At 53.7% G+C, this 14,450-nt stretch overlaps 6 protein-coding genes across 6 annotated transcripts; 3 read left to right on the top strand and 3 right to left on the bottom strand.

The window, feature by feature from the left end:
• Positions 1-331: 331 nt before the first annotated feature.
• On the bottom strand, positions 332-1,037 carry IUM83_14638 (ADP/ATP translocase; the record flags this gene model as incomplete). Its single annotated transcript, XM_067939401.1, has 3 exons — positions 332-499; positions 584-834; positions 932-1,037. 3 exons carry the CDS (start codon positions 1,035-1,037, stop codon positions 332-334), a joined length of 525 nt encoding a protein of 174 aa, XP_067786112.1.
• A 129-nt stretch (positions 1,038-1,166) lies between these two features.
• On the top strand, positions 1,167-2,498 carry IUM83_14637 (Formin protein 20; the record flags this gene model as incomplete). Its single annotated transcript, XM_067939400.1, has 1 exon — positions 1,167-2,498. The coding sequence occupies one exon, from the start codon at positions 1,167-1,169 to the stop codon at positions 2,496-2,498; it is 1,332 nt and encodes a 443-aa protein (XP_067786107.1).
• Positions 2,499-2,720: 222 nt separating this feature from the next.
• IUM83_14636 (5'-nucleotidase domain-containing protein 1-like) lies at positions 2,721-5,619 on the top strand (the record flags this gene model as incomplete). The annotated part of the gene is made up of 9 exons (XM_067939399.1): positions 2,721-2,795; positions 2,882-3,082; positions 3,151-3,495; positions 3,557-4,249; positions 4,327-4,734; positions 4,803-4,985; positions 5,053-5,175; positions 5,245-5,448; positions 5,515-5,619. The coding sequence occupies 9 exons, from the start codon at positions 2,721-2,723 to the stop codon at positions 5,617-5,619; spliced, it is 2,337 nt and encodes a 778-aa protein (XP_067786106.1).
• A 31-nt stretch (positions 5,620-5,650) lies between these two features.
• Positions 5,651-5,950, bottom strand: IUM83_14635 (uncharacterized protein; the record flags this gene model as incomplete). The annotated part of the gene is made up of 2 exons (XM_067939398.1): positions 5,651-5,820; positions 5,893-5,950. The coding sequence occupies 2 exons, from the start codon at positions 5,948-5,950 to the stop codon at positions 5,651-5,653; spliced, it is 228 nt and encodes a 75-aa protein (XP_067786105.1).
• Positions 5,951-6,109: 159 nt separating this feature from the next.
• On the top strand, positions 6,110-9,118 carry IUM83_14634 (uncharacterized protein; the record flags this gene model as incomplete). The annotated part of the gene is made up of 7 exons (XM_067939397.1): positions 6,110-7,113; positions 7,206-7,332; positions 7,388-8,125; positions 8,198-8,467; positions 8,554-8,691; positions 8,754-8,939; positions 9,008-9,118. 7 exons carry the CDS (start codon positions 6,110-6,112, stop codon positions 9,116-9,118), a joined length of 2,574 nt encoding a protein of 857 aa, XP_067786104.1.
• A 1,538-nt stretch (positions 9,119-10,656) lies between these two features.
• IUM83_14633 (Voltage-gated Ion Channel (VIC) Superfamily) lies at positions 10,657-12,420 on the bottom strand (the record flags this gene model as incomplete). Its single annotated transcript, XM_067939396.1, has 1 exon — positions 10,657-12,420. One exon carries the CDS (start codon positions 12,418-12,420, stop codon positions 10,657-10,659), a length of 1,764 nt encoding a protein of 587 aa, XP_067786111.1.
• Positions 12,421-14,450: the final 2,030 nt, after the last annotated feature.

Below are 14,450 nucleotides of genomic sequence, written 5' to 3'. Positions count from 1 at the left end.
CGAAGATGACACTCCTGAGCGGCTATGGGTGGGAGGATGGCGAGCTCCACTACAAAGTTGAGACCCTCATGGCCTTCGGGATACTGAGCGTGAAAAAAGAAGACGAAGCCAACTTCCTCGTTCTCCACAAACTATGCTGGCTGGAAATTCCTCGACAAGACATGATCGTTATCGGTGAAGTCCACGAAAACCGAGTATCGAGCGGCCCTGCACTGGCGTCGTGAGTGTGTTCAACAAAACACTAGGAGGCCCGGCGGTTGCAGCGCAAGAAACCGCGGTAGTGGCGAAACAGACTTTTGCTCGGCAACTACCTTACCGACTACCTTAAGAATCACTTGTCCCCCTTGAGTTTCTCCTCTTTCACTTCGTCCGCAATGACGTCCAGAATCTCCCTCTTCACCTCTCCCAACCCTTCAAAGTCAAGCTGCTTCGACTGAATACCCACTGCGGTCTTCTGAGACCGCGGTGTCTTCTGCAGTCGCTCGCGGAGCTCCGTCAACTGCTCTCAGCACCAAAAATGACAATAGATTAATCCACAAAGTTCATAATAAAATCGACATCAACCAGCCACAGCAGCTCGTACATTGCTCACTCCGAGTGCCACAGCAGCGCCGCCCACCAATACACAGCAGCCCGTGACCGACACGAGCGTCACTCCGAAAAGCGCTTTCCAGGCCGCCGTACTGGGCGGAAGAGGCTTGTCCAGAGCCAGTTTTTTCTCGAAAAAAGTGGCCGACTTGGGTTTGAACTCCTTTTTGCTGGTCGACGACTTGCCCGAGTTCTTCTCCTCCTCGGCCAGCGCCTTCTGCTGCTTGGTCATGCCGTAGTAGAAACCTGCCGCACAATATGACAATTGAAGTATGTGTCACAAGTCGATGATACCCCGAATATCGCGGCAGTTTCAGGCTCTATGAACGCCAAAGCCACTCACCGCCACCTAGGAACACCGCAGCCACTACAGAGACCGCCGTAGACACCACGCTCAGCGTGCGCTGCTGCTGCTCTGCCGACACCTCCTCATCACCACCGCCTCTCATTATCACTGACACCTACCGCAACTTTCACATAAGGAAACGCATCTCATTCGCTAAAAATTAACCCTACAATATCACAATACAGCAGCGAATCACATCTCGATTACTACCACAGTTTCCAATTGACAGACTATGCGGCAGGTGGTCTCCTGTGCACGGCGCTTTCTGAGCTCCAGACGCCGCCCCGAGCTCTTCTCGTCGCTGGCAGCGGCTCTGCGGGTCTTCCACGAGCAGAACGATCATTTTTTAGTGCCTTACACCTTCCAGGTTCCCCATAATGAAGCCCAGAACAACGCAACCGCTGCTGTATGGCCCGAACACACACGCGGCTTGAACTTGGGGCGCGAAGTGCGCAAATTCGTGGACATTTCAAGCCGAAAACAGTCACCGCAGCTTGAGGAAACTCGCCGCCAATTGGACGCCGTCGGTTTTCCCAAAATTCACGACTGGAAGCGCTTCCAATGGGAACAAGGCTCACTTTCCGCGCTGAAAACTTACAAGAAAATTGAGGGTGATCTACTAGTGCGACGGGCTTTTGTGGTGCCCGAGGGAGACCCGCAGTGGTCGAAACCCACCTGGGGACTCAAATTGGGCTCTCTGGTCAACTCCCTACGTCAGAAAAGGGCTGCTTTGACGGAGTACCAGATCCAGGACCTGGACGAGATTGGGTTCGTCTGGGTGGTGGCGGACCACAATTGGGACGTGCTGTTCATGCCAGCTCTGAGACGGTATCAAGAGTCTTACGGTCACTGCAACGTTCCCCAGAATTTCGTGGTCGGTGAGGGCGAGGACGAGAACAGTGGGGAGTACCCGGAAGTGCTGAGAGGGTACCGGCTCGGGAAGATGGTGAACCGTATTCGGGCCATCTCGGCGTACTCCGAGTACGTCGAGCGCGACAGGATGGCGCTAGACAAGCTGGGGTTCCATCTCAACAGCAAGGACCAGAAGTGGCAAGAAATCATTCTGCCGGCTTTCGAGACGTACCATCGCGTCTACGGAGACTGCAACATCGAGGCGCTCTTTATTGTGCCGCAAGAAGACCCGTGGCCACCGTCGACGTGGGGCGTTCGACTGGGCTTCATAGCGCAGAATATTCGGAACCGATGCGACTTCTTTCGCCAAGTTGCTCGGGACTTCGAACGGCTGGAGCAGATCGGGTTTGTGTGGAGCGTATCCGCTTCCAAGTGGGAGCACGGAGTGATGCCTGCCTTGACTACTTACGTGCTTGCGTATGGAAATGCCGACGTCTCCGCTGATTTTGTGGTGCCTTCGGAAGACCCGTGGCCAGAAGCATCGCGTGGATTGAAGCTGGGGGAGTTGACAACGAACCCTGTGCGAAGGAAACGGTTCGCCGACTTCATCGAGATCGACCGCTTGCAATTGGAAGCGCTCGGATTCTTCTGGTCAGCTGTGTCAGACGACGATGAAGACGAAATAGCCGAAGATGACGATTACGAGTTGTAGTGATTTGTCTGATAGCGTATTAGACGGCTTTCAAGGGAAGTAAGTACACGACTTGCTGGAGTTTCAGATCCAAATAACTGTTGTCCGACAGTCGCCGGATTGCTGAATCTGTCTGCAACTATGCTGTCGAAGCGGAGGAGCTTGAACGATGACCTTATCATATGGCGCGGCATGAGCGCTCACAACGTATCCATTCAAGTTCGGCAGGGTCTGTCATTCGCTATGCGGCGGCGCAAGATATGGCTGGAGATCGTGGACGTTGAAGTGCACAAGAAATTAAAATCCATTATTGGCCAGGTACACACTCGAAGCTAACAGCCAGCTGTGAAACTCTAGGACAGGACCCAGGACAGCATGCTGATGACTGTGTTGTTGGGGTTTAGAATTTTGAGTTCTCGACAAGGCGCATGACAATGTCGTCCCATGGCAGTGGCGCTTCTAGCAAGATTCCGGAGGGAGAAGGAGAAACAAGTGAAGATGACGCGTCTTACCTTCAGATTTCCCTGGAAAATCGAGTACCAGAGATCATTGAGGCGATGATAACAGACCTCCCGATCCAAGTCAACACATACAACAAAATAATTGTACGCTTCGCTGTTGCAGCTTACCATATTTTCGACTAAGTTACTACTGACATTTTGTTGGTACTCAGATCAAGCAACTATGTCTGATTATCGCCTCAGAACTTCGCACCAATGCAGAGGCCGCCAAAGTGCTGTCCTTCGTCCTTTATCGCGACCAGGTCCCATCCAACCGCCGCCCATGTATCCCCACTGGGACGGAGTCGTACGCTATCTACACAGATATTCTAGAGTCGTGCATCCAGTTGCGCGATCCGAGCATCTACAAACACATGCTCTCGATCGGTGTCGATCGATATGTTGTCTGGATGTTGTTCCAGGTCTTCATTTCCGACACCTTGCCACTTGTACTGCGCGTACGATTCTTAGATCTCGTGCTCGTTAGAGGCTGTGTCGCTCTTGTGTCAGCCATGCTGGTAAGAACCCAATAAAGTACAGCAATATGCGATGCTGACCTTGTTGTGACCTATGCACCAGGCATACTTGGTGTGGCGAAAGGAGGCACTTTTACAGGCTAGAACGAGCACAGAGTTTGTCGCTTGCATCAAGCAAGCGCACATCGACTGGCTGCCTAACGACAAACTTGAAACCTTCTGGGCCAAATGCGTGGGCATGCACACTCAATCATTCTTGGACTTGTACGTTGAGAATTCATCGCGAATGAGGCTCAAAGCTGTCACGATAGCTCGTCAAAGAGACGTCTATGAGCCACTGCTGATCCAACATCAACGTGACATTTTCCACCACTCCCGTTACTCGTGGATTGGATTCGATGTTGACCATACCCTCGTGGAGTATCGGCTCCCGTACTTGCTGCGAACGAGTTTCACGCAAGCAATCAAGGAACTTCAGAAAAACTTCGCGGGTCTCCGCACCCTTCCTCCTGCTGAATGGCTACCTTCAGTTGCTCAGCGTGGAATTGTCGTGGATACAGCTCGTGGTAATTTCCTGCATTTAGGAGAGGATGGTTCCATTCAGCGCGCCTACCATGGTTCCCATGAGATTTCTTTCTACAGCACCAGAGTGCTGTACGGCGGCACCGTCACTAAGGATGATAACATTTGCGGTTTGCTTGGTGGTTCTTCGAAGCTGGTACATCTTCATACAGCCGCAGACATAATCTACGCCCCTCTGTACGCGTGGATCGTTGACGCCTTCGATTCTGGAGTGGTAAGCAATTAACGTTAGATTCGATCGGCTTGAGGTTGAGAAACCATTTAACCGTGTTTGTACGACTACTGCTGTAGATTTCGATGGAAGAGCTCGGTGCATCCCTTTATCTCGTTCCTGACATTGTGGACCAGCCTCAAGGCAACCCAAACGACCCGTTCCTCGCCAACAAGGCCGTGTATGTGTCACTGAGCGGCTTTGCTCTCAAGGCCGCACGATCGTTTTACGCCGGTGCTTTCTGGAAGACGATCACCACTTCTCCAGACCTGCTTATCCAACCAAATGCAGATATCGTCACATTGCTCGAAATACTCAAGACAAACCTCGGCAAACAACTTTTCATCCTCACGAACGGGTCGTGGACGCACTGCAACACGGTAATGCAATTCGCAGTGGGCCGAAACTGGATGAACTACTTCGACCTCGTGGTGACGGAGGCCAACAAGGAAGTGTTCTTTGACAAGTTCAACGACACGTTCTTCTCGGTACGCCGGAGCATGTACATATTCGAGGCAAGCCGTTTCTAACGAATTTGCTGCTTTTTGCATGCCAGGAACTCAGCGTAGAGGGTGTAGCAAATTCCGAAACAGGAGGAGGTCGCGCTCCGAAAAAGGTGGTGACGATGTTGCATCGTCGCAAGGTATACGCCCACGGCAACGTCAAAACACTCATGACCTTCTTCAGCGAGAACGCCCGGAGGCCGACCTCTGCACATCTGATCGTCGATAAAGACCAGGTGCGTTTCAACCTCCCTTCATGAGCTGTCAATTCGAATCGCTCTGACGCGAAAGCTCTACCCTCAGCGTATTTGCTACTTTGGAGATCATGTGATGCAGGATATTCTCCTCCCAGCGCGTTTTACGACGATGTGGGACCTGGTTGCAATCATCAAGGAGATCCAGACCATCGGCCAGCCCGCTGAATCCGTGCGTATGCTACCACCTGCATAACTTCACCACCACACCTCTAACACCGCAGCTCTCCCCTCTCGACAGGAAGAGGTCTCGCCGTGCTGGCTCACTCGCTGGATCTACCGGAGCGTCGAGACGACCAGTCCGGACCTGCGCTCGTCTTTCTTCTTCCTCGGGCCCAGCGGCTCGGCGTCCTACTTCGGCAAGAAAGTGTGCGCCGCCGCCACGCTCTGCCTCCCGTCCGTCGGCAAGCTCGCGCACTGCATCAGCGTGCTCAAAGTGGGCACCGTAAGTGGGTCTTTGTCTGTTTAGCTGCCCCTAGACGACTATAGCTAACGTGTCCCCGTGCGCCAGATCCTGCAGGGCGGCCGCTACGTGCCCAACAGCGAGCTGGGCGCCATCCCGAAGCGCGTGATCGCCAAGGTGCGCTCCATCGACGCCAACAGCAGCCGCGCGTGACTCGACTCCGGGCATCTTGGGGGCTCTACTTCTACTCTCCGCGCCGCTTCTTGTCCATGTTCTTCCACATGGAGGAGGACGACGGTTTCTCCGGCGCGGGCTCGGCCTCGCCCTTCTCCACGGCCTCGCGGCGCCTCGACGTGCGCTCGCGGCCCTGCTGCGCCATGCTGCTGTACCGCGGCAGGTAGACGCCCAGCGCCCCTAGAAAACACCAATAATCAGCCTCACTGCATTGCACGGCGAGTCCAAACGCTGCAACGCTGCCCACCGCACCTGCGACGCCCACTAGCGTGACGCCGAAGCCCAGAATCACCGCCTTGCCCTTGTTCATTATTGCTTCAGCTCAGCTCCGCCTCACGCTTGTCAGTCAAGTCACACCAAACCCACACAAATGTACGTAATCCACATCAACTACCCCATGTGGACCACACTTTTTTCACGTAGTCCACATTGCATCCCACCATGTGGCCCACACCACCCGCATCCAAGAATGAACGTCAACGTGGCGGAGGAGCTGGTGCTGGGCGGCGTGCTGCAGGCCGCGGAGACGCTGCGCGGCGCCGTGCTGGCGGCCGAGAGCGGCTGCGTCGAGAGCTTGCGCTGGGCGGGCGCGCTGCTGCTGCTGCTGCGCGACCTGGGCGTGCGCGACGTGCTGGCGGCCGAGCGGCTGCTGCGCTGCGCGTCGGCCGCGGAGCTGCGTGCGCTGCTGCGATTGGCTGAAAACGAGAGTGTTGGTCACCTGGTGCTGCTGCTGGGCGGCTTCCTGTGGAGCTACGAGGCGGCGCTGGCGCGGCTGCTGGCGCTGGGCGTGGCTCGTCGCGTGTCCGTGTGCAGCAGCCTGTCGGAGCGCGCGCACGAGTGCTTCGACTTCGGCGCGCGCGCTCCCAGAGCCATGAAGTTCCACGAGTTCGCGGCGGAATTGGGCAAGAACGCGGCCTTCCCGACCCAAAACGAGGCCGAAACGGAGCAGGAATGGGGCTGGGACGACCCAAACGCGGCGCACGAGACCCAGAACGCCCTAAACGTGCTGCACCTGCCGCTCAACGTGGTGCCGCTGCTCTCCAGCAAGGCGCCGACGCCAGAGCCGTCGGTCTTCGTGCTGGCTCAGCCCACGTGCGCGGCGGCGTTCCCGCTGCTGCTGCACCAGGTGCAGGACGTCAAGACGGCGGCGGCTGCTGCTGCTGCTGCTCCGGCGTCGCCCAGTGGCAGAGCAGCGGCGACGACGTCCGAGGGGAAGAAGTACAGCCACGTGAAGGACGTGCTGCCCGAGCACATCCCCAGCGACTTCCGGCGCTCCATGCGGCTGCTGGCCCACGCGCTGGCGGAGGTGACGCTCGGCGCGCGGCTGGACGTGAAGGACAGGATCTTCGCGGTGGGCGCCACGTCGCTCAAGATCGGCCACACGCTGCTGAGGATCCTGAACGAGATGCAGGAGGACGCCGCCGCGCAGACGATGCAGGGGACGCAGCGCGCCTCGATGGTCATAGTTGATCGGTACGGGCTGGAGTAGTGTGTGTGTGTGTGTGTTTTCGGTGGAGGGTTTTGGTCTCATTGTTGGCTGGTTTCTGTGTTTGTTTGGGTGGCAGGACGAGTGACTTGGCGTCGCCGTGCTCGTTTGGGAGCTCCCTGCTCGACCGCATCCTCGCGCTGTTGCCTCAAACGCCGACGCAAACTGCTGCTGGGCAAAGCACTGCTGAAGACAACGTCTCATCGGTACGTTATTCGTCGTAGATGGAAGGAAGATCAAACTAACTTTGTGTGATCGTAGAACCGAGCGAAGCTGAACGTGACGGAAATTTTCCCTCTTCACGGATGCGAGCCTACACCGCTGTCAGTATCGACACCGTTGGCTGCAATACTCGACGAATCTGGATACCGGCCATCGGACTTTGTTTCCCAGATCCAATGGAAGGGCGGTGCCAGTCTCTGCCATCCGACCATACCCAGCGGCTCCAATGTGTTCCGCTCTCTGGCTTTCCGACCGGCAAAGCTAGCGCTGCGCGATTTAGATAAGCGGCTCCAAGTCGTGGAACAATCCCTGGTTCAGCAAGGCAAAATTCAGAAAACTGCTGTAACGCGCAGACCGGGAGAAAAAATGCGTGGGCGTGATGTGGTTCTGCGCCGAATCAGCAAGATCTTAGAGGCTGGCGAACCCACCAACCTCGAGCATAGCTCACTCGTTGAACTCGGAGTGATCGTATTGGAAACCTTGGAACGTATGGACCAGTCGCAAAAACTGTGGGATAAGTGCCGCGAGCGTGCAGTGCGCCAGCATGAGCTTCGGAAGCAAGGTGGTCGCGAGTGGATCATCCCGGAAGTTGCTGATGTCATGCAGCGCCAGCTATCTGCGGTGCAGTCAGGGGCTGCACCACCCAGCGAGGAGATTATTCCTTTGCAAGAGTTGTTAACCTTGCTGGTGCATGCATTTGCGCTCTCATCTGGAGTACCGCTGGAAGACTTCACAGTCCAGATGGTTCAGAAAGCTCTTGTCGACAGTGTCCTGCAGGTAAAACCGTATCATCGTATTGTGTTGCGCAAGCCAATCAGCACTAACTATTTGCCCTTATACATCATGCAGGCGGCTCAAACAAACCCAGTTTCGGTGCAAACTGCGCTTCCGGAACTGTTTATCCAGCTATCCCCATATATCAGCCTGAATGAATCACAAGTTGAGCATGTTGCTACGGAGCAAATTGATACGGAAGGTGACGATTGGGATTGGAATGACGGCAGCAATTCTCCAACCGAGTCGAGGAATGTTACTAATAGCAGAAACAGCGAGCTCCAGCTCCTAGAGGCGAAGTCACTTATCGAAACTTATGTGGAAACCTTGATGGATCCGCTCAAGGTAATGCTGACCGGCCTAACTATGCCAGAAGGGAGGGTGTTATTCGCTGACGAGTTGATGTATTCGCTGTGCTATTGTTACTGCAGGATTGCGAGCAGCAGTTTGTAAATATCACGGACGAAGGAACTGTGTCGAAGACTGCGGATTCACCAAGCTCATTGATTGCACAGCTCTGTAGCACAATTGTGGATCCTTCAGGAACGCCTATTCCGGGGATTGAGCATGTACGTATATCGATGCTGTGCTTTAATTTGGTAGGCTTTCTTAACCTTAGGTTTTGTGATAGATTGTCGATGCATCCGAGCAGTTGACACGTGCAGGCATCGATCTTCTTAAAAGTGGCTTTAGCAAATTTGGTTTCGGTGTCGGCAGCGGGAATGGTAGTGGCCAACGTGCCACTAACGCTAGTCGTTTGTTGGGTGACTCGAATGTGCTTGTCGTGTTCGTTGTCGGAGGCATCACTTTTGAGGAGGTAGGTCGCCAGTGATTCGTTTGTTGTGCAAGAATGTGTTTTGCTGACATTGTTTGCCATCACTGTAGATCCAAGAAGTGCTTGACGCTTTGAGCGACAACACCAAGTATCAAATTGTCCTGGGTGGAACCACCATTACGAACAGCGAGATCATCCTGAAAAAACTCTTCAGCTCTTAATGGATTCAGAATTGTCAGTTTTGAGGGTGAAGAACCAGCTCAACGAAAGGAGCGATGTGTCCGTGTAAATGCTAGAGCCTCATCCCTAGTTAAAGTACGCTCGAAAAGTGTTGGTCCCTTCGGGTTTACTGCCAACGGTGGCAATTGTGTCACTGGCAAATGGTTGGCTGCTGATGGCGCCGTATTCCTTTCTGGCTCGAAGAATTTAACGTGATTATGGCTTGACATGCCTGAAACTGGGTCTAGCCCAGATTTCTCTTGTTGTCGTGGTCGTTTTGTAGTTTTGAGAGCATCCGGGTGGGCCAGGACGAATACCAAGTCGTCTTCAACTAGAATTGTGTCACTATCTGGGCCCGTGGCCACGTACGGCAGCTGAAATGGAGTCCCAGTGCCGCGATAGAGACCGATGGCGACAATTTCCTTAGTGGAAAGTAAGTGCAGAAAGAGTTCGCCAAAGGTTTTCTGGACAAACCTGGATGGTACTGGAATTTGTACTATCGAGCTTGCGGTACACGAGGAAAAACTCCTGTCATCGCCTGATAGAGCAGCAGGGCGACCATTCTCAGAAAAGAGGAGTTCATAGATCAAGCGGATCAGCCCCGGCGTGAAGAAACTCTGGCACAACATGTTGTCGAATATGTCATCTGAAAACCCGTAGCCTGCCGCGAAAAATGGCAGCAGGGCCGATCGACGCACGTCAAAGTAATGCCGTCGATTGGATTCTTGCTCACGCCGGATAAGGGTGCGTTTAGTGTTAATCCGCTTGCTCAATTTCACTTGCTGGTCGAGAGTGCTGATGTTGTCTGCCCCTCGCATGTAGATGTTCCTGACGACATTTGACTTACCGATCTTTCGTTTGAGATCGCTGGCGTTATTAGTTACGCGTTGATCCGATAAACGCTGGGGGGCACCTGGCGGTACAACAGCCAAGTTACATATTGGAGCAGTGGCCACCACAAGAGAATCGAGCTGTTGGCGGTGCTGAAAGGATGACGCTGTCCGCTTTTTCAGTGTTGAATCGAGAATTTGCATCGTCCGAGGCATGTTCAGCTCGACCATTGGCATGAGGCCCGAGGTAGTATCCATGCCAAATTCGGCCTGGATTGACAGCACTGCCAGGTAGTGAAATATCGTTTGGCTATCAACGGCCTCCCCGTCGACGTCCTGGATGTTGGATTTATCCGCAAGTACGACGCAGCGGCTGGCGTCAAGAATGTTAGCGCGAAGCAGCTCGCGCTTGGAATCACCCGTTGCTAGCATGACAAAAATGTCGTCGAACTCGCGTAGCTCACGACAAGTAGCGGCTGCCTTCTTGGATGAAGACCACGACAGGAAAATGACTGGGTGGTACTCGCTATTTCCCGGCACATGGCGTTCCAGACGCAGCATTTGCGCGAACGCTACTGTGGAAGTTTCGTTGAGGTCGGAAACAACGATGATGTGGTTTCGGATGCTTTCGTTTGTGGATGGGTGCTTGGCCTCTTCGATGAGCATTTCTTCTACGGCTCGGGTCTCTGCTGATTCTGCCATGCTGTATCCTACCGATCGTGAAAGCATTGTTTTCGGTGGGGATGCTTTGACTTTGCGTTATATTTTGCCCCTCGCGTGGGCATCACGTTCCCTTTAGCCAGCCAGGCCTTCAACTCGTTGGCGATGGATGACGTGAGTGTGAGCTTTTTACTCTCGCTCATCACATACACCAATTGACCCGGACGCATGACTACCGAGCTACCCGGGTTGCTCAGCATTTGGGCGGGGTGTTCCACTTGGTGCGTCCACGAGCATCTACGCAATTGCGGCGCCGCTTTTTCTGTTGTGGGAGAGTTTTTCGAATTCACTGTGGTCGAAGATGGTGCGCTTGGCTGCTCGTACACTGCTAGCAAGATGACTTCTCCATACGAAATGTTGTACAGAAGCTCGCACGCCTGGCTGAATGTGAGACCGTGAAATACCAACGGCAAGGCGGTGGCGTAGACTTCTAGCGCCATTCCTTCAGCGTATTCCTGTTCCCAGTTGGTGAGGATCTGGCGGTTGGCCAGACTCGAGGACCGGAACAAGTTGCTAATGAGCGTAACGAGGCCTGGACAGAGACAGCTTTTCGCTAGCAGGCTAATCTTGATCTGGTCCAAACACAGTAATTGATCTGCGTCAACGCCGTTGATGTAGTCCAAGAAGACTGGACTTACGATCTGGGTGTACACAGGCAGATCCGGATTGTAGTTCCGAATGGCCAGCAACCGCATGACTGTGTCGGCGTCCGTGTGTTTGGTGTTTGGTGCTGCTTTTGAGGCGAGAACAAAGCATGCCCGCGCAGCATCGGCGCCGACACGGCACATATCCTCTTCACTCATCACTGACCCTTTGATGTAAGTTACTCGATTTTGGAGAACGGGGTGATCCAAGAGGGTGATGATCTCTTCTGTGGGTTCCTTTGGCCCAACAATCACGCAAGGAAGCTCGACTATCGCTGGGTCGATCTCGTGTTGTGTTCCAGCAGGGCCGGCCAAAGAGTTCATCGAGCCTAAGGCGCGATCCGGGTGGTAGAATTCGCGAAAGAAGTTCAACAGACTGCGAGGCTCCATGACATGACCAACAACCAAAATGTGAGGCTTCCCTACGGATGGGTGATACGTCGTTCGGAAGTGCGATTGAAGTGCCATGAGGTGTGTGAGACGCGAAATCTCAGCTGGAATCATGGTGAAGGACACGATGATAACCCCCAGCGCTACTGCACGACCGACAGACGTGACAGGCACAATATCCCCGTAGCCGACAGTAGCGATGGTGACCACTATAAAGTAAAGAGCATCGCCGAATGTCAGATGGGGTTGGGCCCCTTCGGTTGATTCCACAGCGTGGAAAACACCAGCAGCCACGAATATCAAGCAGGTCGTCAGGAGTATGATCGTGTACACTTGCTTCTGCACGGCGGATACTGTTTGGGACCCGGCAACGCGCACAACGCGGATAAGTCGAAGCATGCGCATGACTCGGACGAAGCGGATGAAGGGCAAGGACTTGCCGTAGCCAGTACTCAACTGGTCAATGAGAGCTGGGAAAATGGTGAGCGCATCCATGATTCCGTTCACGCTGAATACGAACTGCCACCGGTTTTCGCAGCAGTAAATGTTAAGGAAATAATCGGTCGCGAACACTAGCATGGCAGTGGTGTCGAAGGTGGTCATCAAGTGGCCGTCGTACGGCTTGTATGTCTGCACCACGTACGCGGCCGACACCAGCAGAGCGAACACCGTCTGGAAAATCTCCCACGCCGTTCCGAGCTTGGAGAACTTGAGCTTCATGCGCACTCGTGTCCGCAGCGGGTAGTGACTCGGAATGCCCTGGAACGGCCGACATCGCGCCAAGAATCCCGTCGCTGGGTACCTACGCTCCCTTAAACTTCGACGGGACATCTCGGGGGTAAGCGGAACAGTCATATTCGCTTGAGTCGGCCGAAATGCAAGTGCGGAGCGGGCGAAGGCAGTCGTTTCGGTGCCAAAACATCATGCATGATGCTATTTCGGCAGCATGGAGCGATGAAGTTGCCCTTTTACTGGGCCAGCTCAGATTTGTGCCAAATGATACGTGCTGCTTCTTTTCTAAGTCTACAAAGGAAGTATGTGTCATCAATGCTAAGAAGCTACTACGAAGTAATATAGAAGGTATATTGTCACTCGAGCTCTGCCGTGTCAACTGCAACGGAAGACTGTAGATAGGGGATTTGTCGAGCAAATACTGTTTTCACCATCGTGGTGGCTGCGGGGGCTGCCGTTGGCCCCCCTAGCGTGCTCCCAAAAATGCTCACAATTCCAGTGCACGGCCTCTCGATGCAAGGTTGTATCCGATTTCCACGAACTTCACCGATGACTATCATATCTTGTCTAGGAATCGACAGCCAGCGCAGCTTATGGAGAACCAAGAAGTGCATCCCATCTTCCTCCTGCATATTCATGATCCCGAAGGACTTGAGAGTTTCAACTTTGTAGCAGAGTATGTCATTCTCCCAGACGTAGCCATTCAGGAGTATCATTTTTGAGCGGACTCCTAGAACGGTATCAACACTGCACGGTGTTGTGAAAAGTTTTAATGAACCGAAGGTGCTTCGAACTGCAATGATAGCCCCCGTTGCTCGAATCGACAAAATAGTTCCAACAATCCCGAGAACGATGACACCGTGGCCAATCAAGCTCCACACGTAATACGACACGGCCTCGGCCGCTGGCAGAGTGTGCTTCAGACTGGAGCGGTTCAAACCTGTGAGATAGATCTGCATTGCCGCAGCACAGCAGAATTCGCCAACCAAGGCTGTCTCGTAATTGAAAAGCAAGCGCTTGGTCAAACAGCGAGCCTTTTCACTCAGCCAGTTCATAGTCTCCACCATTTCAAACAGCATCGAGAGCACCCCAGATAAGTTGTAGCCCAGCGAGATGTACTGTACCTTCGCAATGAATCCGTCTTGTGCGATGAGCATGAACAAGTCGCTCATGAGGCCCTCGACCAGAAGATAGAGTATCGCCAAGCGGTGATAGTTTCTCGCTCCGTGTGCAGACAATCGGAGGCTCTCCTGAACGTACACTACAGCGTCTTTGAATCGCATTCTTTGCTGCATGATATCGCTCCTTCTTCCAAATCGCTTACACGATATGAAGCTTCGTCTCATCAGCATCGTCCTATATGCAATCCAGACCGCTCCGAACAAGCCATACCAGTAAGACCGTCTGTAGGTTGTATCACCCGTATCCTTTGCCAAATGTGCGCCATTGCTGTCGTACGTCCCGAGACCATGCACCTTCACATAAGCCGTCTGGTCATTCGAGCAGTACGTGCCCGCTGCTTCCTCATAAAATGCATAGAAGCCAATACTCCCGTGGTAGAAGTAGTGGTGGAAGGGGTAGCTGTCATTAGAGCAGCTCGCTGGTGTCGTAGGGGATGGAGCTGCTTTTTCGGTTCCCAGGAGGTATGTTCCATGAATGTTGTATTGCGGCACGACAAAGTGGCACAGCTTCCCAACTGAAATTGTGTAGTAGTGCGTTGGCGCAACGTTCCACCACGCTCCAGCTACCATCAATCCTTCAACTGGGCAGTGTGTATCGAGATTTATCTTCTGGTCTGTGGCTCCATCGGGGACGACTAGATCTTGAGTGATCTTGTGCGGTGTCATAAACTTGATGTAGCTCCGGGCCTGGAGCAGCAGCGGTAGCACTCCGATACACATCCAAACTGAGAGCAGTATTCTCTTTGCTGTGAAGAGATTCGCATCTTCACTTAGCGCTTTGACCTTGTCGATGAAATTGCCATTCGCGTAGTAGACGCTGGACCTCCTCCTAGAGAG

This window comes from Phytophthora cinnamomi (genome assembly GCF_018691715.1).
Source record: "Phytophthora cinnamomi strain GKB4 chromosome Unknown Contig71, whole genome shotgun sequence".
Taxonomy (NCBI): domain Eukaryota; phylum Oomycota; class Peronosporomycetes; order Peronosporales; family Peronosporaceae; genus Phytophthora; species Phytophthora cinnamomi.
Note: the sequence above shows the minus strand (reverse complement) of the source record. Positions and strands in the feature narration are given on the sequence as shown.